The sequence below is a fragment of the Gekko japonicus genome, unplaced genomic scaffold (assembly GCF_001447785.1).
Source record: "Gekko japonicus isolate JY-2015 unplaced genomic scaffold, Gekko_japonicus_V1.1 scaffold307, whole genome shotgun sequence".
NCBI lineage: Eukaryota > Metazoa > Chordata > Lepidosauria > Squamata > Gekkonidae > Gekko > Gekko japonicus.
The window spans coordinates 7959-33137 of record NW_015171511.1 but is presented as its reverse complement, the minus strand read 5'-3'; the positions used below and the strand labels follow the sequence as shown (position 1 = coordinate 33137).

The following is a 25179-nucleotide window of genomic DNA, read 5'->3' as shown; positions in this document are numbered from 1 at the left end:
TTTTATAGGGGGTGCTTAATATATTTTAATGTTGTTTTTATGCCCTGGCTTGTTTTTATGGCTTGTTTTTAATATTAATAACTTATGTTCTTTGTAATGGTTGTATGGTATCAGTGGTCTGAACATTTCTCTAGAGAGGCAGCGTATACATTTGTTAAATAAACAATAAACCCTACTCTGTTATACCAAATGTTGTAAGTAATTGGGGGTTTTTTTGTAGGTAGGTAAGCAACAAGGAAAGTTTAATCTCATTTTATATGTTACCATTAAGGCAGAGGAAGGCAGTGGCAAACCACTTCTGTTAGTCTCTTTCCTTGAAAACCCTATTGGGTCGCCGTAAGTTGGCTACAGCTTAGTGACATTTTACACACATACATCTTAACGACATTTTACACACATACACAACCTGTTAAGGCATGTCCATTAAAAGACAGTTGGAAATCCTGCCTTTTTAGGCTCAAAGATTAATACTCAGCTGTACTAAAGGGTCACTCGTATTACTCGTAATGTCAGTACAATTGCTGCTAGGAAGCTGAAATGCTGCTGCCTGACAAGAGGGCAAGTTATCAAAGATTTTGTCTAACATATTGAAATCCTTGGTTGTTGGGAACAATCTTGTCTGTTCACTTCTTTTTTTTTTTGATTTCTAAGAATAGGTAGGAAAACTTTGCTATAAGAAAAGATATCTTAAAGGAGCAAGAACATGGTTGTACGTCTCTCGTAGTCAAGATCAAGCGAAAGGGTTGCATAATAAAAAGTTTCACTTCCTAGCAGTTGTTGGGGAACACTGAATACCACCAGCCGTGATTTCTTTCGATAAATGGAATGTCTCCACTACAAACTTAGTCCAGCTTAATGGCTGTCCCACAATGAACACAAGGGAATGTGGGTAGTGCCGTGACTTATCGCTAATGTTGTTAACAGCTACAACTAAGGAGCTGCATCCGCATTCTCAGTTTCTAGCTAATTTTTTAATTGTTTCTTATCAAATAATGGCAACATTATTTATTTTTGACATGGGTTGCAGTGGCAGATCTGATGTCTCCTGTATGTATACTTCCAGTAATTTCAATTCATACTCTGCACCCGAGTTGTGAGGTATTAGATCTTGCAGTTTTCCCCTTAGTAGTAACTGTGAAAACAGGAGGGAAAGCAACATTTCTGACAGAATCCTGGCATCTCTTTGGTTCATGTGGCATCTATTGACAATTATGGAGATATATAGCTGTGTGCAAGAGACCATTTTGCTGCCTGGTACCTCCGGAGATGTGGTAAAAAGTGCTGTCTAGCAAGGAAAACCTGTTTGTTGTCTATTAACATAATGTCAACATCATCTGGGTTTGTACCAATCAGTTAAATCTTCATTTTCAGCCTACAGCCTTAAGGTATATGGGTTAACATTTGATGAACTTAGCAAAGGTCTGTGAAATAATTAACTAACTAGTTACTGCCTGTAGCCTCAGCCAGGCTGACTCCTAAGTAGCTATAGAAACTTACTTTTCCCCATCTTTATGAACCTGAACTGGACTTTTGTTCATTGTCATGTGCTGCACATGAGAGCCAGCACAGGGCAGTAGTTAAGAGCGGCAGACTCTAATCTTTGATTCCTACCTCCATATGAAACCTGCTGGGTGACCTTGGGCCAGTCACAGTTCTCTTGGAAATCTCTCAGCCCCACCTACCTCACAAGGTGCCTGTTGTGGGGAGAGGAAGGAAATGTGATTGTAAACCATTTTGAGTCTCCTTAAGGTAGAGAAACTAGAGATGGGAGCTCACTCCATCATGCGGCAACTCGGGTCTCGAACTGCTGAACTACTGACCTTCCACAGCCTGCAGTTCAGCGTCTTAACCACTTGAGCCACTGCAGCTCTAGTTCCAGCTCCTGCCAACCTAGCAGTTTGAAAGCAAGAAACAGGTACCACTTCGGTGGGAAGGTAACAGCGTTCCGTGCACCTTGGTGTTTAGTCATGCCAGCCACATGACCATGGAAATGTCTTTGGACAGCGCTGGCTCTTCGGCTTTGAAACGGAGATGAGCACCGCAACCCTAGAGTCGGATTCGACTGGCTTTCGAGCAAGGGAACCTTTGCCTTTACCTTGTCACTTGCGTATTAGTGGACAGGGATTCCTCAGGGCCAAAGTAGCATTGATGGTATCCTCATTGTCACCATGAGCACACTGCTGACCTTTTAAAGTCACTAAAACTGCCATGAGGGCCTGTTCCTGATTAGCCCACAGCACACCACTCTTATTTCTACCCTGTGCACTTTTTTCAAGTGCCAAAACAGCCATGGAGAGGGTTGTGGCTATTTCCACAGGTGATAAAGTGGGGGGGGGGGGAGGACAAGAACGGCACCGTAATTTTAAAATAATTTTAAAATACTGCAAGGGCCCAATCCTGATCCGTAGCATGGCAACTGGGAGGATGCTGTCATGTCTAGTTTGGCCCTAAGTTTTGATTTAAAAGAAGAAACAAATCTTCATATTTCATAGTTCCCAAGATAGGGGGAAAGGTAGGAAATATTCTGCCTAGGTGTATAGTAAGAAGCAAGCCTGTTCTTCCATTCCATTGTGCAGAGAAGCCTACACTCAGCATATACGGTCACTGGAGGTACCAACTAACAAAGATGATAGAAGCAGTATTGTTGCACTCCCGGCCTTGTTAGCTTTTCTCTTTAATTGGACAGAATATTAGGTAGAGGAAAATGGAGATCCAGCATCTAAGTTTCCTATGCATTTCACGTAAAAAAAGAAAAAGAAACAAGCCTATACAGACTAGATCTGATATGGTGGGTTCGAGTCCACAGAAGCTTATGCTATATTATGTTGGTGCTCTAAAGTTCCTTTTTCTTTTTTGGCTTTGCACGTAAACATTTTTTGCTCTTATTGCAGATAGGTTGCTGAATGAGTCTGTAGTGCTATGTCTTAAGAGTGAATCTGACTACAGATAATTCTACCCCATAGCTGCTTTACTCTTCCACAGGTGTCCTCTCCCAGAAAAGAAATAAAACATGACATTCTAGCCTCAAGAAGGCCAGGGGAAGTGCTCTCTTTGACTTCAGAAATGTCAGAGTGGCTTATATCACGCAATGGAAACCCTCTCTCAAAAACCATATGAAAAACCATACAAAAACAATAAAGCACCTAAGATGCATGGATGACTGGCTATAAATGTCAAGATTGCCTCAGTGTTGGACTTCCAACTTCTGTAGTGTTTGTCAAACCATTGGTGGCTTCATTCAGAGGACTTCATCTGCAAATAAGAAATGGAATAAAGATTCCCCATTCCTTGCAGACCTGGATTACCTAACAGTACTTAAGTCAGTTTTTCAAATCATACATGTAGGGATGGACACAAATTGCACGACGAGCCAAAATTCATGCCAGATTGGGGCTTGGTAGGTGATGTTTGGCACACACATGGTCTCCGAAGAAATCTCTGAGCTCTCGGGCACGACTTGGGGGCTGTTCGAAAAATGAAACCCACCCAGAAACTCTGGTGTGAAAATGCTAGACAATGGTGGAGGCGTTGTTTTCCAGCCTTGGAAACACAAATAGGGACCCTCCAAAGCTTGACAGGCACTGCCTGCCAATAACAGAATTCCCAATCGTCTCACTGGGACTCAGGTCTATAAGTGTAGGATGAACGCATGTTCTGTTTGTTAGTGTTATGGTTTTGGACAAAGGGTGTACTTGTGAAAGAGCTTTGCTGCTGGGCATGGTGGGGCCGGGGGCTTTGCTTTGCTTTCTCAGTTAGGGGCCGGGGGCTTTGCTTTGCCCTGGGTTTCTCTGTGTTGTGATTCGGTTTTTGTTTGTTTGTTTACTGCAACAGGGTGGAAAAATTGGGACTGAATTACTCTTTCACATAGCATATTAGTTTAGCGGGATTTTCCTGCTATCTGCTTCCTTAGTGGTTTCCCTTCCTTCATTTTTCTTTTCATTGTATTTTTATCCCCCCCCCACACACACACACACTGGGTTGCATTAAGATGAGGGATTGCTCTTTGGGTATTTTTTTCTTGGCTGCTTTTGGGGGGAGGGGGCACACTTGGATTACTGGAAACTGTTCAACTCTATGATTTCACTTTCTGAACAGCACTTCTATGAAGGTGTTTAGTCCCATGAAGATCTTTGTCTCCAATATACCTTAAAGGTTTCATTTTCTAGGTCCATAGACTGCAGACTCATGTTCTAGGACCTCCATTTCCTAATTTAAATGGCACTTTGTGAAGCTGGTAGATGGTCATTTTGACAGACATGATAGATGCAAGTAGTGTGCTACATCATATGAGAGAAGAGATGAAGAGCAGCCACAGATCTTTGTAAAGTGGGACTAGCCAGTTATGAATCTGAAACATACATCTCGTAATACTACTACTACTACTACTACTACTACTACTACTAATAATAATAATAATAATAATAATAATAATTCTTGGCATATAGATAGCAATTTTGAGTTTTCAGATATTTAACATTTTGTTGCAGCTGCTATTATTGTTGTTGTTGTTGTTGTTGTTGTTATTTCAATTTATACCCTGCCCTATCCCCACAAGTGGGCTCAGGGTGACTTACAACATAAAATCCATCTATATATATATATAAATGAAAGTCCCCTCACTGTAAAATCAACGTCTAGGTCAAACCCCTGGACCTAGAATTATGAAATTCGGAGAGAGTGCTCCCCGTACACCTGACAGGCTGTCTGTCAGGTGCAGCAGGGGGTGTGGGGTGCTTAAAACCATCATGGAGCCCACCCCAGCAGTAACACCTTAGCGATCCTGCTGGCCCAGTCTCCACAATGGCTTGCAATACCCCTCCCCCCTGCACTGGACAGGCAGCTGCCTGTCAGCTGTAGGAGAGGGAGTGGGATGCTTACAGCTGTCGGGGAGGCTTGCTCACTTCATTTTTTACACTACAGTCTTCTCCATTAGAATTCCTACAGCAAATGTTACATTTCAAACTTCACATCATCAGTATTATAACTGGATTTACAGAACTTAAATACCGTAGCAAAGCATGGGTATCAGGCTAGTAAAACAATAAAAACAGTAAAACCAATAAAAGAGTCGATGGCATGATAGACAGTATCAACAAACACCATGCCTCATATCAGGTGAATATGGATACTCCAGAAAACTCCAGTGCCCAATAATATCTAAAGCAGCAAGGCACTGGAGAGGGTGCCATAAATGGGGGGGGGGGGGTGTTGAATGTCTGGTGCCTCAACCAAAAGCCTGGTGGAACAACTCCACTTTATAGGCCCTGCAGAACTGTAATAAGTCATGCAGGGCCCTGATCTCAAGTGGGAGCATGTTCCAACAGGTTGGGGCAATGGCTGAAAAAGCCCTTGCCCTGGTTGAAATTAAGTGGACGTCCCTTGGGCCGGGGATCACCAGGAGATGTTGATCAGAAGAGCATAAAGCTCTCGGGCTCTTATGAAGAGAGGCAGTTTTGTAGGTATGATGGTCTCAGGCCACATAGGGCTTTAAAGTTCAAGACCATAACCTTGAACTGGATCCGGTATTTGATCGGCAGCCAGTGTAGTTGGTGCAACACCAGCTGAATATGTGCCCGCAAAGGTGTCATTGTCAGCAAGCGTGCTGCTGCATTCTGCACTAGCTGCAATTTCCAGATCAGGTCAAAGGGTAGCCCTGTTCTTGTAACAGCAGATTGTTATTCCCTATATCACAGATATATGTATATATCTCACAGATATTCCTGGGATCCCAGATCACCGCAGACTGTGACAGCAGCCATGAAATTAAAAGACGCCTGCTCCGACTGGGAAGGGTAGTTTAACTCTTCTCCCTTGCCATTTTCCTAACCTCAAAAGATTCCCAACTCCCATAGCTGCTGTTTGCTATCTTGGAAATGCAGATTGCTTGTGTAGCAGTTTTGGGGGCTTTTTTAGATCCAAAACATTGAACTGGTATTGGGGGAGGGGGGTTAACTGCTTCCGCTTCCCATGCCATGGTCCTGATTAGAGCCTATTTAGGAAGGAAAATCTGTGCATGAATGTGTTGTCTGATTTTATCCTCAGTCTTGGGTCAGTTAACACATTACAAAAGGGCAGCAGGCTTGGATCTCGCCTCAGCTAATGCACCCTATTCCCATTCCTCTACCTGCAGCCCAGTCACTCTCCCAGCACCTCTGGGCCTCTCCCATGCTCTTCCTCCCTGGCTTGGCTCGTGCCTTCTGCTTAAATCTCCCCCCTGCTGCGGGCGGTACCCCACTGGATTCCCCAATCCCCCCTCAGGCTGGGACTTGGGTGGTAGTCCTCTGCCATTCCCATTGGGGCACCACCTTTCTGGCTCCATCCCTCTTCCCAACCTTGGTGTTGGTGGGGTTAGCGTGGGGTGGGCTGCCATCCTGACACCCAGCTTCACTGCCTTGCAGGCGTGCCAGGAGATGCTGCCACGCCCGCCTAATTCCTTCTTCTGACCGCTGCTGCTGCCACTGTCCAGCTTCCCCTGATGCTCAGGAAGTCCTGGCTCACCTGGCCCAAGGACATCTCAGGTGTGGAGTGAGAAATAGGAAACTCTGTTGAGAAGCATTGTAGTGGTTGGAAAACACAGGGGAAAAGCTTCTCAATATTAACATCTCCATAACTAAGTAAATAATCTTCAAGAACTCTCATTTGCATTATAATCTGTACAGTCTCAAAGTTAACAACTCTTGATAACACCTGACCTTCTCCTGTCTTTTAAATTAAATATTTTGTTCTGTTTGAATTTTACATCGTCTCAAGTGCTGTTTGAAGGGTTTCAACCCAAGAGGACTCCTTATTCTTCCCTCAGGTTCCAGGGCTGGACTAAAAGCCAAATTATATCTCTGTGACACCGGGATGGCCAGACAGTCTTTTAAAGACAAAGACGAAAACCACGTTACTTGGGGCAGTTCAGTCACAGAAGGGAACAAGATTGTGGAGGGAAAATCTACCGCTGAGGGAGGGAAGTGTGAGGGGCTGACATAGTTCTCAAGAACTGTTCTGTGCTTTTCCTCTTCTTGGGGAGGGGGGGAGATCATGGCACATCCAGTTACAGTATTAACATGGTGCATGAAGCTAAGGGCTATAACCCATCAATTCTTTGTGGAAACTTTGAGTGGATTCAGAGCTTGTTGGTCAGCAAAGGTCTGCTTTTGGAACTGATCTCACCTCTTATGTGAATGGGAAAGCTGCCTTAATTACGGGCTCCATTACCATAGTGGACATTGGGCTTTGAGTAGGAAACATTGCCTTATTAAAGTACTTTCTACAGATTTACTAGTGTCTATTTTTTTTATTCTATAGGGCATGTAAAAAATCACAGAAAGTTCAAGAGGAAAAGCAGGACCAGCCAGTGGCCCCCAGCTAGCATATTATCTGATATAGAAGCGTTGAAACACAGCATAACCTCACAACAGTTTCCTGCATCCAGCAACAAGACTGGTAACACAAGGGGGGAAAATGGTCACCGAAGAACCAAGCGATTCCTCTCCTATCCTCGATTTGTGGAGGTTATGGTGGTGGCAGATAGCCGAATGGTCGCTTACCATGGATCAAATCTACAGCACTACATTTTGACGCTGATGTCAATAGTGAGTATTAAAATAAGGACTGAGGAGGGAAAAGATCTCACTAACTTTAAACACAGTGTGTTCAGTTTTTCTGAAAACTGTTTCATTAGTACATAGGGAGATTCCGGTGTATTATGCCTAATTAAGTATTAGCGATATATTTCAAAAGATCAAATACTAAATGGTGGATGTGCAAATAAAAAAGAAAAAATATAGTTCCAGTCTGTGCAGTTGAATACTTACCAACATAAGGTTTGGGAGATCTCCTGACACTTTCAAGTTTATTTAAGAATAGTGAGGGCCATGAATGGCTGTTCTTCTGAGGAAGGGGAGGATTAACCCCTTTCCCCATGCCATTTCGCAACTCTAAATTCTTTCCATTGCTGTTTGCCCCACTGGGAAAAATACATTGGTACTTGTATTCTCTGTCCCCTTCCCCCCAAGTGGGGCAAATAGCAACTTAGATCACAATAACAGTGCAGATTGGAAAAAATCAGACACCCGATCCCCCAGCACTGTGGTCCTGATCAAATTCAGTGCCCCTTGTTGCTCCTTTTAAAGAAAATTAGAAACATCCGGAAATCTGTGTCTCATCCAGTTGTACCCTTAGTGTCTGCCTTTTCCCCCTCTTCGTGGTTACAGAAATAAACATTACACCATATTGCACTTTAATGGTATATTAAGAAAAAGCTCAAAATATATAGCAATGTTCAAAGGTCTTTGTTTATTAACAGAGACCTTTGATTTTTGGGCTTTTTTCTTTTAAACTCAGTGACTGCTTATAAAGGCATTCCTCTGCTTTCTTTAAGTCACTTCAACCTTAGCTTCACTCCCTGGTTTTGAAGTGCAGTGAATACAATTGCATGCGTGTTATGTGCCACTGGGTTGCTGCCAACTGATGGGGACCCTATGAATTAATGACGTCCAAAACTTCCTTTCATCAACAGCCTCGCTCAGGTCTTGCAAACTGAGGGCCCTCGTGGCTTCCTTGACTGAGTCAATCCATCTCCTGTTGGGTCTTCCTCTTTTCCTGCTACCTTCAGCATTTCCTAGCATTATTGGTTTTTTTCAGTGAATCTTGTCTTCTCATGATGTGACCAAAATACAATAGGCTCAGTTTAATCATTTTAACTTCTAGGGAGAATTCAGACTTGATTTGATCTAGAACCCACTCATTTGTCTCTTTGGCGGTCCATGGTATCCTTAAAACTCTTCTCCATCAGCACAGTTTTCCACCTACTCAATGAAGTGGTTTTCTGTGCCTTATGGAAAGGAACAGAGAATGCATAGCGTAGTTCCAAACCAGCAGCTCTGAGTACCTGTCAAAGAGAGGGGTCCTCATATCTTTGCCACAGTAGAATGCATCCTACCTACCATTCTCCAAGCCTTCCTCTAGTCTAAGGAGCCCTCCAATGTAAGTGTAGAACCACTTAAGTTGGAGGAAGGTCCCCTTAGGTAGGATACATGTAGGGGTCATTTCGTAGAAAAAGAGGTGCAGGAGCTCATTAGCATAACTCATTAGCATAACTTATTTGCATATGCCACACCCCCTGACATCACTGAAAGTGTGTCAGAAGGCAACACCCACTGCTCAGGCTCCACTGGACTCTTTTGGATTGCTAGCTATTGAGGGAACGTGCAGATCTGTCCTCGCAGAGGAGGGAGAGCTTGTACCTGAATAAAACTTGGTCTTAAAGGTGCCACTGGACTGTTTTGGACCAGTTGGCTCTGCAACTTACCTGGCTGCTTCTTGCTCTGACTGAGGGTTGCTGGGAGCATGGGGTGGGGCTTGTTGCATGTGCCCACCCCTTGGGCTCTTTACTGCCGGAGCTCCGCTCCTTTGCGCTCCTGCAGGAAATGATCCCTGGATACATGCCAGCACTTTTTCTCATATGGGTATGGAGAAACACTGTCATTGTATTTACACTGGCCTGCTGGTTTTCTTTTACTTTGGTTATGTCTGTTATCGAAAGCAGCAAAACAGTAAACAGTTTCAAATTTTTTTTTGTTTGCTATATAACCCATTAACGTCTCCATAACTCTAATAAACCCCCCCTCATTTTGTCCCTTGAAGTTGTTACGTTACAGTCACTGGAATGATCTTCATGAAAACTGATTCTTAAGGAACAAAACTGTTATCTGTTATGAGCTGTGATCTTTTACACTTGAGCTTAAACAGACGTGATGATGACTGCCAGCTTTCTTGTGTGCTATAAGCATTAACTTTCCATAATTTACCTTTTGTGCAGGTAGCTTCGATATACAAAGACCCAAGCATTGGAAATTTAATTAATATTGTTATTGTGAAATTAGTCGTCATACATAACGAGCAGGTAATTTACTTGGGGGGGTTGTTTCCTTTCTCTCCACTTGACATAACCTAGTGAGTACAACACAATTATTTTGTTGTTGTATCTGTAACCAAGCACTGTACAGTTGGGGGGGGGGGAGCTAAACCACACAAAATGGGAAGGACGGAAAATACTTATTCTCTTTATGTGCATGTTTTAACCAGGATGGACCATCGATATCTTACAATGCCCAGACAACATTAAAAAACTTCTGCCAGTGGCAACAGACTCAGAACCATCCGAATGAGCACCACCCAGCCAAGCATGACACTGCCGTACTAGTGACAAGGTATGCCACGGGTGGAAGTTTTTGCTCCTTAAATTAGCAGTGTGATTGCCATGTTAGATATCATAATTGAACTGCCATGTTTGTCACAGTCAGACAGAACTGAATTAACAGTGTCATCCTAGCCAGGGTTAACCCTTCTAAGACAATTGAAGTCAGTGGGATTTAGAAGAGTGTAATTCTACTTAGAATGGCATCGCAATGCCTAGTTTTCAGAAGAGTCCAATGTGGAGGGGGAGCACCAAGGAATAATAGTTTTCCAGAATGAATGGGTCCCACCCTGGTGTCTGGTTCCGGTTTTGCCATGTGCTCATGGGTTGAAGACCAAGTGAACTTTCCAGTGGATCCTCCCCTCCCCCTCCCCCATGTTTGGTCAACTGGTATTGGTTTTTGTGATGTGTGAAAGTTCCTTATTAAACAGCAGTAAGCAATAAAGAAGACGTTTCCCACTACAACATTCTCAAGAAAAGGAGAGTATTGTGGGGAAGGATTTAAAGCAGAGCACGGAAGTGGCTTTATGGCATACACAAGCATTTGTACTACAGCTGTGGATATAGGCGGCAATCCAACATATACACACCCTTTTTTCATTTTTACTCTGACGGGCTCCCCGCTGCATAGTGTGTTTTAGACGTGGAATGTTTTAGTAGTGCAATTTATCAGTTTGAAAGGGAGCTGCTGGGGTGGAAATGAAAAAAGAAAAAAAAACAGCTGGGTACGCATGTGTAAGTTCTAGCACATGCCACTGGGACCTGTTTGGAATCATGAATGTAGATTAAAACACAGAAGACTGCAGTAAATGTTTGGCCCTATAATCCAATACTCAAAGCCCAATCTGATGCTTTAAGACAGAAAAACACCAGCTGTTTTTAGTGGGAAGAGTATGAGACCTCTGATCTGTTCTGTGTAGGGATGCATTACCTTAGTAGCATTATGGGAGGCCTACCGAGGATGTTATCACCTGCCTCCATATGTTCTAGTCCAGCCAAGTGCTGTGTGGATGAGAGGCATTGCTGGCTACCTCTAGGGCATAACACAATTTTACTCCGGAGCATATTTAAAAAGTGATTGGAAAGATCGATTTGATTGCTTCTTTGTTTCTGTTATGCCTTTTGGATAGTCAGTGGTTAAGAGCAATGCACAGCAGTTTACAAAAATCATGCCAGGCATTCAAGGTCTGCTTCCGAGTTTCAGGGATATGACAGCTTGTGCCTCAAGAGGGCATAATAATGCTCAGAAATATGAATGTGGTAGATGAATCAAAGCAAATGTGAAATTAAAAGACTTTCGGTAAACAGACCTAGTCAGTTTTTAAGAGCAAGAGTAAAAACCATTGTAGCCAGTCTTGAGCATTTGGAGTTGGGCAGGATATATGTTGCAATACATTTTTTTAAAAAGAAATCAGGTGGGAAGCCCAACATAGTATAATTAAATGGTGTGTATTGATTATTGTGTGTTTAAATGGTAACTGGTATGGAAATTAAAAGCATCAAGTCTGTTTTGCTTTCAGACAGGATATTTGTAGAGCTCAAGACAAATGTGATACTTTAGGTAAGCCTAATCTCCTTTTTCTTACTCTTTAAGGTAATAATGTTACATGTTCTTGATGGTATGTTGCATATCCGTATTTAAATAGCAAACTCTTTCTTTTGTTCTGCTTTTGATTTCCCAGGTCTGGCTGAACTGGGTACAGTCTGTGATCCATATCGGAGCTGTTCGATTAGTGAAGACAGTGGCCTAAGTACAGCTTTTACGATTGCCCATGAACTTGGCCATGTGTATGTTCTGTAAAAAACACAGATTTTTTTTTAAAGCAATGGGTTGCAAAACCAGTCTATAACTATAGTTTGTTTGGTATAAAATTGCACGTTAACACCAATTCTTGGCTGAAATATATAGCTTTTCAAGTAGAATTCCAATATTGATTGTTCAGCAATGATAGTTGTGATGTCAGCTTTAGGTGCTCTAGTGGAAAATGCTTTTAGAGGGGGAGGGTGAAGGCTGACATTTTCAATTTTGTGTGAACATTCCTTCCCAGCTTCCTTTCTTCTAGTGAGTACATGCAGCCAGGTGGAAAGCCAGTTGCCTATTAATATCCAGCAGAGACACGAGATCAGTTGTCTGTAGATACTTAACAAAATACATCAAAGCAGGTATTTGATATATTAACTTCATTGGCATTGCCTGTTTGCATACTGTGCTACAAATGCCAAATTAAGTATTCCCACATCCCATTCTTCTTGGGAAATTTCCATTCTACTTTAATATCATTGAATATGAAACTTCATTACAAATGGTTGTTAGGTTATACTCAGATTTTATAAATACAGCTTTTTAATCAGGGGGATGAAAGGGATATCCTAAAATCCAGTAATAAGAAAGCAATAAGAAAGAATAAGAAAGCAATATTTATTTTATTTCACTTTACAGTGTTTTAAAATACCTATCTGCAGCCTATTAAGCAAACAAATTACCTGAGTTGAGTAAATATCTCTCCTTATATATTTGTCATTTGGGGTGGCAAGATTCGATGTGTGGCAAAATCAGTTGGCAGCCTGAACCACCGTTGGCTGGATGCGTGGCGGGGCCCCGCCCACACAAGCCCTGGCCAGCCTCTCACCCTCAGTCTACAGGGAGACGCCGGAGGGGATAGACCCTCCGGCAGGCGGAGGCAGCGAGGCATCCACGTCTTTACTCCCTATGCACCCAATGGCGGCGGGGAGGCAGGAGGATGGGCCCTGCTAACCTTGCCGCACCCTGCTGCTCTCCAGCCCCAGCTGGCCTGGCCTGCGCCACCGCTGCTGCATTCTTCCTCACCACACTCTGGACGTGGCCTCCTTGCACCTCCCTCCTGCGCCCAGCCAATCGAGTGAGGCCAGCGGAAAGCCGGGCCCCGGCCGGAGGGGGGGGATGAGGGAGACGAGACAGCAGCTCCCCGCCCTATCTTGCTCTGGCCTCCTCTCTACCGGTGCCAATGTCACCTCCACACCGCCTGCTGAGAGGATGGAAGGGAGGGAGTGGCAGCGGACAGCCAGGAGGGAGAAAAGCAGCCAGCGCCACTGCTGCCCCGGGGACACCGCACACTGGTCGGGGACACCACCGAGGGAAGCAGCCCAGCTCAACAGCCAGGCGCCGCTGAGAGCAGGGGAGAGAGTCCTGGCCGCAAGGTGAGAACCCCGAGAGAAAAGGCTCCACGGAATGAGGGGTGGACTGCGGTGGAGGTGCCCCCCAGCCCCCTGGACGCAGTCACCCAGGAAGCCACTGATGGCCCATGCAGTCACCCCTTGACACCAGGGTCACCAGAGGTGGCAGGAGATGCTGGCCTGGGCCTCTGTATGTTTGGAGACAGCCCGGGCAGGGAGCCACTGCCAGGGCATCTCCTCGACATGCCACCCCCCAAGTCTGAGGGCCAGGTGGAGAGCGGGGGGAAGGGGGGAAGACCCCCCCACCTTTCTAGAGTCCATTTCATTGTTGCTGCAACGGGCCTTGCTCCTAGTCAGATATATTACTGGAGCAGTGAATACACTGTTTGATAGAAAGACCCAAATGTATGAAATGGTTCTGCAAGTTCAGTTTCAGCATGCGGTACTTGCTTCAGACATTCCTCTTGAGGTTGCACACTAATCTCTTATGGTCTTGGCTATCACTTGACACCATTGTAGGCCAAACTCCACAAAGAATCATAGAGTTGGAAAGGACCTCCAGGGTCATCTAATCCAACCTCCTGCACAAAGCAGGAAAATCACAACTACCCCTCCCCATTGCTCTTCCACACCCAGAAGATGGCAAAAAAACCCTCCAGGATCCTTGGCCAAACTGGCCTGGAGAAAACCGATTCCGAATCCTGACTCCAAAGTGGTGATTGGCATTTTCCTGGGCATGTAAATGTTCAAAACTTTCCCCATTATCTATCTGTGGTCTCAGCTGCTACCAAACATTCTCTACTTAAAGTTCTGCTAAATCAATAAAGATTGCTGGCATTTCCCAAGAGGGATGTGTTCTTCAGCCTTTCCAGATGTAGGATCCATTTACCATGGGAAGCATCAGACTGCAAGCACAGGACAGGAAATAATATGACATTGGAGTCATGTTACAGGGAGAGGGGAGGCACAGTTATAACCTCACTGATATTAAGACAAGGACTGTGGCCAGAAGACCAAGGCTGAAATCCTGAGCATGCTTACCTGGGAGCAAACTCCATTGAACATAATGACACTTAGTTTTAACTACACATGCATAGAATTACCATGTAAGAGAGCCTGGGACAGGAAACACAGGGAAGTGAGGATCAAGACCGGGTTCAGAGCTATGGAGGAATCTCTTCCAACCACTGAATGGCCTCACATCGCCCTGGCCGGAGGGGGGGGGGATGAGGGAGACAAGACAGCAGCTCCCCACCCTACCTTGCTCTGGCCTCCTCTCTACTGGTGCCAATGTCACCTCCACACGGCCCGCTGAGAGTATGGAAGGGAGGGAGTGGCAGCGGACAGCCAGGAGGGAGAAAAGCAGCCAGCACCACCGCTGCCCCGGGGACACCGCACACTGGTCGGGGACACCACCGAGGGGAGCAGCCCAGCCGAACGGCCAGGCGCCACTGAGAGTATGCATAGGATTGCCCTGTAAGAAAGCCAGGGACAGGAAACTCGAGGAACAAGCCAGGGGTCAGAGCTGTGGAGAAATCTGTTTGAATTTTCAGTTCTTATTTTGGCAAAACAAATGGGAGCAAAACCGCTTTTCTTGCCCTCTGAAATTAGTGAGATGTAGAGTTCCTGATTAGAACAGCTCACCTTTGGCTAACTTGTGTTCCTTATTTCTTTTATTTTTTAAATGAAATGCTTCTAGGTTGTTTTCCCTCCTTTCATTTGACTTCTTAACCGCAATTCCTAGGAATCGAGTCTTGCCTGTGGTTAACAAAACCTTACTCAGTTCATTGGAAGGGATTTCAGGGGTTCCACACAGGAAGCTCCTTTTTTTTTTTGTTCTTTTTAGCAGGGGGGCAGAGTTGGTTCACTGGAGGCAAGCTTAATGGAAATGTAAACTCATCAGCCTTCAAATTTAAGATCACATCAGGTCATTTCCTCTCTTCCACTTCAGCTAGCACAGCGGCTTAAGCTGTTCTGTCTGTGTGGCGTATTTGCAGCATTCTTCAATATATCATGTGCTGCACACCTCATATCAGTGGGACGGTTGTATTGATATTGATGCTTGATGGCATTTTTGTAAATGGGCTACATTAAAAAAGAAGAGCCAAATTCATCTCTGGAGTCACCTTTATCCCTGGAGACGAACTCGGTGTAATAGAATGACACCAGAAATAATGTTGCACATGGATGAATGAAGCTAAAAGTTCAGCTTCATTAGAAAACTCAGCCAGAAGAGTCTTACACCTGGAGGCTCTCTGCATATGAGGATTTATAACCAGTGATTAGCAAATCTCAAATACAGCTGCTTTGAATACTTTGACTGGTGTTCTTGTTTATGGGAGACACATAGGTTGCACTGGAGTCAGTTGCAGGTGTTGTTTCCTGGTATGCTGGTACAGTCTTATGCAGGAAATATTTTTAGTTGGGGGTGGCGCCCAAAGCGCATCCCAGGCTGAACTAGGTGCTGGAGGTGTTTCCACCCCACTGTAATTTTTTTAATCACCTTTGGAAATTTCAAATCAGTCTTCGACTTTGTGACTGCAGAGACTTTCCATTCGTTTATCTGCATGGCTAGGCCTAATTTTATATCTAGAAAAGAGGTTTCTCAAGTCCACCTTATGAATTGATACTTAGTCCAACTATTGTAAAACCATTTATGGCATCCATGTGGAATAAGGCCCTTTGTAGCATCCACTGTTTAGAGTAGCAATCTGAGGCTCATAAAGCACAATTAGGATGAAAGTGGTTTTATTATAACAACACATCATTGGCTGCATACATTAAACAAGTGAAGAGCCCCTTGTGTTAGCCTGATAAAATCCTTCTTCGCCTTAATAGGTCATTACATGTAGCTGATAAAGCTATTCCTATAACAGTTGTAACTCAGAGGGTTTTTTTTACATGTTGCGGGGCATATTTATTTACTTGCTTATCTAAAAATGTGCATCTCTGCGCTCAGAGGCTTGCATAAAAGTATCATAAAACACAATCATGAAATATAAATCGGCTTAAGAACCAGTCAAAGCTCTTGCCTGCACTTTAGAACAGCAGCATGTAGAAAAACAGATTGACAGCCTCAAAGCAGCGCATGTCGCCAGACATCAATCTAGAGCCAGAGAGCGTAGCCAAAAAAGATTTGTTGGGATAATACAGCCTTATACAGTTTCTGGAACTTAACCCAAGAAAGTGCACTTTGCATGTCCTCTGGGTCATCATTCCGCAAGTGGGTGCTAACACAGAAAAGGCCAAAAGGTATAGCATAAGCCAGTTTGCAATACTGTAACTAAAGTATGCTCAGAAAGAGTTGCTGGATTGCTCTAAGTTGGTGATCACAGACATACTTACAGATAGAGACATTCCTTCAAGTATTCGAGTCCCAGCTCACAAAATACTGTTTTCAGAGGGGGGGACCACCAACTGAAATAAACAAAGGCAGTATAGTTCTTTGAAGAGTGTACCTACAAAGGCTTGGATCCTAATGTCTATTTTCTGGTTGCAGGCAGGGTGATTTTCAATAGTTCCCTCTTCTCACTGCAGCCTTGATCCTCTTCATGGTGTTATTGTGTGTTACAGTGTGTCATTGACCCATGGGGTCACAATTTGTTGGGGAGGGGGGTAAAAGATTGCAGTGGGTAGGGGAAAAGTCACTGTCATCTAACAAAAAGTAAATAAATAAAATAAATAAGTGGATTGTGCAACACTTAGGTAGTAACTATAGGAAAAGTTGTGCATAAACTTGCATATAAACTGTCAGTTCAGGATATGAATCAAACAAAAGGACTTTTATAAAGCCTGTTATCAGCATGGGCTTCTAATACTACAGTATTTCCTGCCTTTGGAGGAGTGAAAACTCTTGCTTTGGGACAAAACAGATGACTTCTTCTGGGTCTTAATTTTGGAAAGCCCTAGGGCAAAGCCTGTTTAGGCAAAGATACTGCACATCTTTGCAGTGGGATTCACATTCTGGCATAGAGACACTTGTCAACAATATGTATTGGATCTAACCAATTTTTAAGCTGGTGAAAAGGAGAGAAAGGTCCCCTTTGACCACTCCAAAAGGCTGTGCTGGGGATCATGGGATATACATTTTATTTGCTTTCAATTTCAATTACATGGACAAAAGTCATGCCGGATGAGGGCTACAGGGGTGGAAAATGGCCAGTAAAATCAGTAAAAGTCAGTTTTTTCATCTTGGTCAGTAATTTGTCAGTTTTTTTAAAAAATTGGTCAGTAAAGTGTTGTAATCAGATGATGTATATTGATGGCTAATTAAAGCTGGCCATGATGGATTTCAAGATGCCCTAAGGGAGATTATCAACAATTCCCTCTCGGAGAGACAGTTCCCTAGGGCACTCAAGGAAGCTGTGGTTTGTCCCCTCCTAAAAAAGCCATCTCTGGATCTGGCTGAATTGGTTAATTACTGGCTGGTCTCCAATCTGCCCCTGGGGCTATCGTGAGGAGGGGAATTGGGTGACATTGAATGAAATTTGCTGTATCCAACCCAGTGCTTTGAATCTTACAAAATCTTGGAATCCATTGATCTTAAGTGCATGGGGTATGGAGGGTTTTTTGTCACCTACTGTATTCCTTTTGGCATAATAAACATCTGGGGCACAAGCCAGTAAAAATTAAGTCCTGTTGGGGGAAAAACTGAAGACTGAATTACCTGTTGTAACTTTCTTCTACTGAAATGTGTTATTTTTAAAATACTTTAGCAGAGTTGGCCTTTGTTTATTTTTTTTCTTAAAAATCTGTGCTAACCTGTTGGCCAATATTTTGTCTTTCTTTAGCTTCAACATGCCTCATGATGACAACAATAAATGCAAAGAAGATGGCGGGAAGAACCAGCAGCATGTTATGGCTCCCACCCTGAACTATAACACTAACCCTTGGATGTGGTCAAAATGTAGCCGGAAATACATCACTGAATTTCTAGAGTAAGACCTTAACAGTTATTTGATGCATGTGCACACTTTCTGGATTTACTACTATATTGGTTCTACATATCTGTGGCAGAGTAGTACAGTGGCAGATGGGAAGGAGGAATAGCATTTGTGTTTGTGTGACTGGTGTGTTGGGACTTGTGTTTATGTGACTGGTGTGTTGGGACTTGTGCGAATGAGAGTGTTTGGGAAGAGTGAGTACTTATTTCCCTTGCCTAGTGGAAGCCATTCTGACATTCTCTGGTGGCACCCCTAAGAAGGCACCCTGTTCAGCTTTCTCCTCCACAAAGACAGGAGACAGAAACTTTCTGTTTAACTAAATTAGAGGGCAGTTCTCACAAGGTAGCTGGGAGAACAGAATATTTTATAACGCACATAGTTATGGCCATTCAATAGAGCGGTCTTTTTCAAGCGACATTTGTGAGAACTGGCAGCGTATCCTGCTGGATATTGCTATTCATTGTGATTGCTCTTTTGACTAGGCATTTAGGAGCTTTTGAGAATGATCCTAATATGCTTTTGCAAATGCAGCAGTGGAGTTGCCTGTAATGTTTTTCATTCTAGCACGGGTTATGGAGAGTGCTTGCTTGACGAACCTTCATCGAGAATGTACACTTTGCCTCAGCAACTTCCAGGATACATTTATGATGTCAATAAGCAATGTGAGTTAATTTTTGGGCCTGGAGCTAAGGTTTGCCCATATATGGTAAGTGCATTTCCACTTCTTTGTCTTTCTCTATGAAATACTGATGGGCTTATCCAGAATAAGACACGTTGACATAGTTTTGCATGCACAGTTTCAAAATGGGAACAGTGAATGCTGATCAAACCTATTAGCCATACTGAATTTGTTGCTTTTAATTGTCAAAATTAAATTCTCCAGTATCTAAGATTCCCTTCACACAAATGCCCTAGCATGTGAAATCCACTTGCCTGTGTGATGGCACCATTGTCATGGTTGTAGTATTCACAGATACACCGTAATAACTGGAGTAGCGCCAGTGTCATAGAACAACCCTACATGATCACCACCATCTATATTTGTTTATTTATGTTATTTATAGTCTCCCTTTCTCACTGAGACTTAAGATGGACCAGCGGGGTGGGACATCCAGCAGCAGGGTTTGGACTGGAGAAATCTGAAAGAGACCTGCAACAATGCATAAGCATGTAAACTTGACACATTAAACAATCCAGAAATTGCATAATAGGAGCACCTTCCCCCCCAGGGTTCTGATTGAGTAGGAAAGACATGCAATCAGCCCTGACCACACTTTTGGAATATTCATACACATACAGCAGCCCTTGAGAAAGTGTGGGATATGTCTTAGATGAATATGTGAAGGGGATATATTTGATCAGAATTCCTCTACATGTATAGGCAAGTGTGACGGACTGTCAAGGGTTAATGCCTCACCAAGTCTGAGAACCTTTGAGTGACAGTCTGTTCAAACAGAATTCTGTAGAGAGGATCAGTTAAGAAATGACAGTTGGGAACTGACAGTTGAAGAAGAGACAGTTTAGCCCTGACTGGACTGGGAAAGTAGCTGAAGGAGTGAATGAATCACAGTAGATCCCCATTCAAGCCGAAAAGGGACAGAGCTTCTAGTCAAGAGAAGTAATCCTTGCCCAGTGGAAAGGGAAATAGGTCTACAATGAGGAGCGATCCCTGGTCTGTGCAGAGAGAAGGGTTTTGGAAACTTTCTTGTATGTTCCTGCCTTCTAAACATGAAGCGTCAGTGAAACTCAGAAACCTATGCTTGCGAGTTAAAGCTGAAACTGGAAAGAAAGCCTCTCTCCTCAAAGTTTCAAAGACCTTGTTGAAAAGTAAAAACACTTACTTGTTGGGAATATATTATCTGGAGTTAGTGTGATTACAAAGTTACCTCAGTTTTTATTATTGGTTCACCTTGTACATCCTACTCCTAATTCCACCTGACCTTCCCCCCTCCAAGTTAAATAAAACATTTTGTTTATTTTGAACTTTCAAAAGTCTCTCGGGTGCTATTACAAGAACAGAGCAGGTGATTTTATGGCCATTCAATAGAGCATCAAAATATATGATAACATGACAGGATGGGGTAGCTATAGTCCAACAAATAACAAGAAAATAGTTATAGGGGCTGCTCAGCAAGAAAGAAGAAGCAAAGGGAAAATCCTGTGAGGGAGGGAAGAGAGTGAGATTGTCATAGCAAGCAACTAACAGTATTAAAAGGGAACTTGATTTTCAGGGAGTTCTAAGATAGGCAACCCATATTAGATCCCCGTCCTCATCAAGCTTCTCAGTAGGTGTGTCAGGAACAATGTTGGTAAGTGTAAGGTGAAGCACATTGGGACAAAAATCCCACCTTCAAGTATAGGTTAATGGGGTCTGAACTGAGAGTGAAAGAGACCTTGGGGTCATAGTGGATAGCTCAATGTAAGTGTCAAGTCAGTGTGCTGCAGCGGTGAAAAGGCAAACTCTATGTTAGGGGTTCATAGGAAAGGGACTGAGAATAAAATGGCCAATATTGTAATGCCCCTGTATAGATCTATGGTGTAGCCTCATCTGGAATACTGTGTACAATTCTTTTATGTACAATTCTGGTCACCGTATCTCCAAAAGGACATTGCAGAGCTTGAAAAAGTACAGAGGAGGGCAACCAAGACAATTAGGGGATTGGAGCACTTTCCCTATGAAGAAAGGCTGAAGAGTTTAGGACTTTTCAGTTTAGAAAAGAGATGAATAAGGGGGAAATGATAGATTTTATAAAAGTAAACATAGGATGGAGAGAGTTGACAAAGATAAATTTTTCTCCCTCTCCCAAAATACTAGAACTTGAGGACATCCAATGAAGTTGATGGGCAGTAGGTTCAGGACAGTCAAAAGGAAATTCTGCTTTACACAGAGAATGATTAAAATGTGGAATTCACTGCCAGAGGAGGTAGTGATGGCCACAGGAATAAACGTCTTTAAAAGGGGATTAGATAGATTCCTGGAGGATAAGTCTGTCAATGGCTACTAACCATGGTGAATGAGGGGAACATCCACATTCAGGGGCACTAATCTTCTGAATTAATCTTCAGGAGACAACATTGTGGTAGGTCACGGCCTCTGTGCCCTGTTGTTGGCTGTCCAGAGGAACTGGTTGGCCACTGTGTGAGACTGGATGCTGGACTAGATGGACTACTGGTCTGATCCAGCAGGGCTGTTCTTAATGTTTGCAGAAATCCTCAGTCACTTGTTGTTGGAATTAAACAACCATTGATTATATCTTTTAGTGGTTTACATAAGTGGTGAATTCTGTTTGTTTACAAATTTAATCACTAACCGGGCCACTTAATCCAAAGCAAGGACATAAGAAGAGCCTGCTTGAATCAGACCAGTGCTCCATCTCATCCAGCATCCTGTTTCAGGGCCAAACTAAGGAGGGCCAAACTAAGATGATGGAGAGGCTGAGGTCCTCTCCTGCTGTCTCCATTGTAGCCATTGATGGATCTGACCTCCATGAATCTGTCTAACCCCTTTTTTTACAGCTATCTATGCTCATGACCATCACTACCTCCCCTGACGCCAAATTCCACAGTTTAATTACTTGTTCAGTAAAGAAATATTCCTTTTTGTCTGTTCTGAACCTGTTTTCCAGTAATTTCATTGGGTACTCCTGAGTTTTAGTATTGCCCACTTTCTCTACCCCATTCATAATTTTATAAATATTTATCATGCCTTTCCTTAGCCGTCTTTTCTCTAGACTGAAAAGTCCCAGACTTTCCTCATGGGAAGGGTGCTCTGATCCCCTAGAATAAGGTTGAGCAAGGTGGTTTCTGCATTCTCGGGCTTAGCCAAGTTCTCTTCCCTTATTTTATGATACTCATTGTTTACATTTCTTTTCTCGGTAATGGTAATTACTCCAGGGAGATGATGTAAAATGTATTTATGGGCTCTAGCATATGGCAGACTGGCTGTTCACTAATGCTCAGACTCTTTAAAATCACTTAAGCAGAAGCAGTGCAGGAGACTTTGGTGCATCAATGCTGATGGAGCACACAAGGGATGTCGCACTCAACACACACCGTGGGCTGATGGGACGGAATGTGGCCAAGGAAAGGTTGGTTGGCACCATCGCTATTTATTGCATTTCCCCGTGCAGATGGAAGAGTTCTTTTCATGTTGGTCTCAGTAATTTAGTTTGGATGGAAAGCCTTTAATTGCTTTGTTTCCTTTATACCAGTGTTCTAAAAATGGTTAGATTGCAGGTGAATGCTTATATACATACAATAGCCTTCCTCTCCACTCCACCATGTTTATATGGAACTTGGCACACACGGAACATTTATGCAGATGTGTTTTACTTGTGGCTGCGATCTTTTCTGTTTCACACCCAATATGGCATTGTTCTCATAATGATCTCTGTTTAAAAGATGGAAGCCCCATATTTCCCATAAAGATGCAAGATGATCATAACAAATAATACAGATCAGAAATTTCTGATGTGAAGTGATATTTTGAAACTCTCTGTATTTTTCTGATGTAATTTCTGTTCACGAGCTGCTTTCAGGTAGGGTCTTGTGATGTGTCTTTCCCTGGCTGTGGCAACAAGTGGGGCAGGAATTGCATCCACAGACATCTATTCCCTCTCTGGTCACTGCTTCTACTGTCCCTGATCCGTGCTCCTCCCTCTGTCCTCTGTTGTGCCTCAGCAAACACAGTGGCAACCTCACTAGGCCCCTTTAGCAGCTCAGAACTCCCCACTTTCCCCTTCCCAGTTGAGCTACCTCGTAGTAATCCCTTCGGCAAGGAAAAGGGAAAATGCTTTTTACGTGGCTGGGGAGTGGGACGTCAGCTGTTTCATGCTATTTTGAAAGTGGAGCTGTTCTTCAATCTCTGTTCCCTTAGTGGTGATAGAACATGCACATTCCATTGCAGCACACTATGAAGAATTCTCTTTGTAGCTAATGTTAATTTTATTTTTGATCCAGTTTAAACGGGAAAGCCTTGGGAATGGTTCTAGTCATGTTCAGAATGAGGATGACATTATGAGCATGACATTACTATAGGTGAGATTTAGGTGTCAGTTAGGGCTGTGCGTTGGTATCTACCCTAGCCAAAAATATACCCAAAAATATCTGAGCATCCCGAAGATTTTTTCAGGAAAACCAACCCCCCCCCCCAATCCTGGATATATTCAGGAATTACCAGCTAGATTCAAAAACAGCAGAGAGGCAGGAGCAGATTGCTCCCACCTCTCCACTGTTTGTCAGAATACGGCCCGAGGATCAACTGTGCCAGCGGGGAGTAGATTGCTCCCCACTGTCTGAGCTTCAGACTGGGAAAAGAAGAGATTGGATTTATACCCCACCCTTCACTTGGAGTCTCGGAGCGGTTTACAATCTCCTTCCCTCCCTCTCCCCACAACAGATTGCCTGTGAGGTAGGTGGGGCTGAGAGAGCTCTGAGAGAACTGCTCTTGAGAGCACAGCTCTGAGAGAACTGTGACTGGCCCAAGGTCACCCAGCTGGCTGCACGTAGAGGAGTGGGGAATAAAACTTGGTTCTCCAGATTAAAGTCCACCACTCTTTAACCACTACACCAAACTGCCTGCACTAGAAGCCAGCCCAAGGATGACCTTTGCCAGTGGGGAGCTGATGGCTTTGGGCTGGCTTCTCATGCAGCCCTGTTTAAACAGGGCCACACTGGAAGCCAGCCTGAAAATCAGCTGTGTTGGCGGGGAGCAGATTGCTCCCTGCTGGTACAGCTTTGGATGTGCAATCCCCCCCTCCAATTTCTTCTTCTTCTTGGGTCTTTCAGAAACCCCCCAAATCAAAATACTGCACTGGTATTGGGATCTGGGATTTTTTTGGGAATCCCATTTTTTTTGAGGGATCCCATAGACCTAAACCGTAAAATACCGGGGGGGGGGGGAATTACACACCTATGGTATCAGTGGCTTATGCCAGTGTGTCGCATGCTAAAGAACAGACAAGGTTTTTAAAAGGTCATCAGTCCAGAGAATTATGACCACAGCAGAAATCATTCAAAATGTTTTGTTCACTGATTGCCTTGTGCAGTTTGATAGCAATCTTAATATAATAATTGCCTTATGTATTGGCCATTTCCAGCTCTCTCATTGAATGTGCAGTGCACTCCATCGGCCTATCAACTGCCATTCAAGAGTAATTGCGTGCTATTGGCTGGGTGCTGGGTCTGCTCCTCTTCCCCGCCCACTACCACCTCAGCCACTGTTCCCTGTCAGAATAACTGCCAAACAGCTGTCTCTCCTGATGAAGACATATCTCCTGCTTGGCTCTGTGGGACTAACTTTTCCCTCAGTGGCTGTTGCTAGGCAACCAAGCTTGGTTCTGTCAGTAAAAAGACAAAGGAATGAAGCCCTTTCCAGGCCTTTGTGGGGACCTCATTAGGGCCAGTCCTGACTAGGGTTGCCAGCTCCAGGTTGGGAAATCTGAGGGATGGAGCCTGGAGAGGGTGAGTTTTGAGGAGGGGTGGGACCTCAGACAGGTACAATGCCATAGACTCCACCCTCCAAACCAGCCATTCCCTCCTGGGGACCCATTGTTGCCAATCTCCAGGTGAGGGCTGGAGATCACTCAGAATTACAACTGCTCTCCAGGAGGGAGGGGAGAAGAGATGCAAATCTGAAATCAGAGGCGCAGATAATGGCAGGTTGATGGTTGGCTGGGAAAGAGATAGAGTTGCCAACTCCAGGTTGGGAAATTCATGGAGATTTGAGGGGTGTAGCCTGGAAAGGGTGGGGTTTGATCAGGGTTGGGACCTCAGACAGGTACAATACCATAGACTTCAACCTCCAAACCAGCCATTTCCTCCTGATGAACCATTGTTGCCAATCTCCAGGTGAGGGCTGGAGATCACTGAAAATTACAACTGCTCTTCAGGTAGCAG

At 43.8% G+C, this 25179-nt stretch overlaps 1 protein-coding gene across 1 annotated transcript in view; it reads left to right on the top strand.

Moving 5' to 3' along the window:
• LOC107117262 (A disintegrin and metalloproteinase with thrombospondin motifs 9-like) overlaps positions 1 to 22370 on the top strand; it is a gene marked incomplete at its 3' end in the record, with an annotated part of 51456 nt that extends 29086 nt beyond the window's left edge. Inside the window, exons 4-11 of the mRNA XM_015419354.1 lie at positions 7294 to 7580; positions 9809 to 9892; positions 10075 to 10199; positions 11707 to 11747; positions 11869 to 11974; positions 18130 to 18276; positions 18847 to 18988; positions 22263 to 22370. Coding sequence (XP_015274840.1) covers positions 7294 to 7580; positions 9809 to 9892; positions 10075 to 10199; positions 11707 to 11747; positions 11869 to 11974; positions 18130 to 18276; positions 18847 to 18988; positions 22263 to 22370 — 1040 coding nt within the window. The remainder of the gene's footprint in view (positions 1 to 7293; positions 7581 to 9808; positions 9893 to 10074; positions 10200 to 11706; positions 11748 to 11868; positions 11975 to 18129; positions 18277 to 18846; positions 18989 to 22262) is intronic.
• Between the last annotated feature and the right edge of the window lie 2809 nt (positions 22371 to 25179).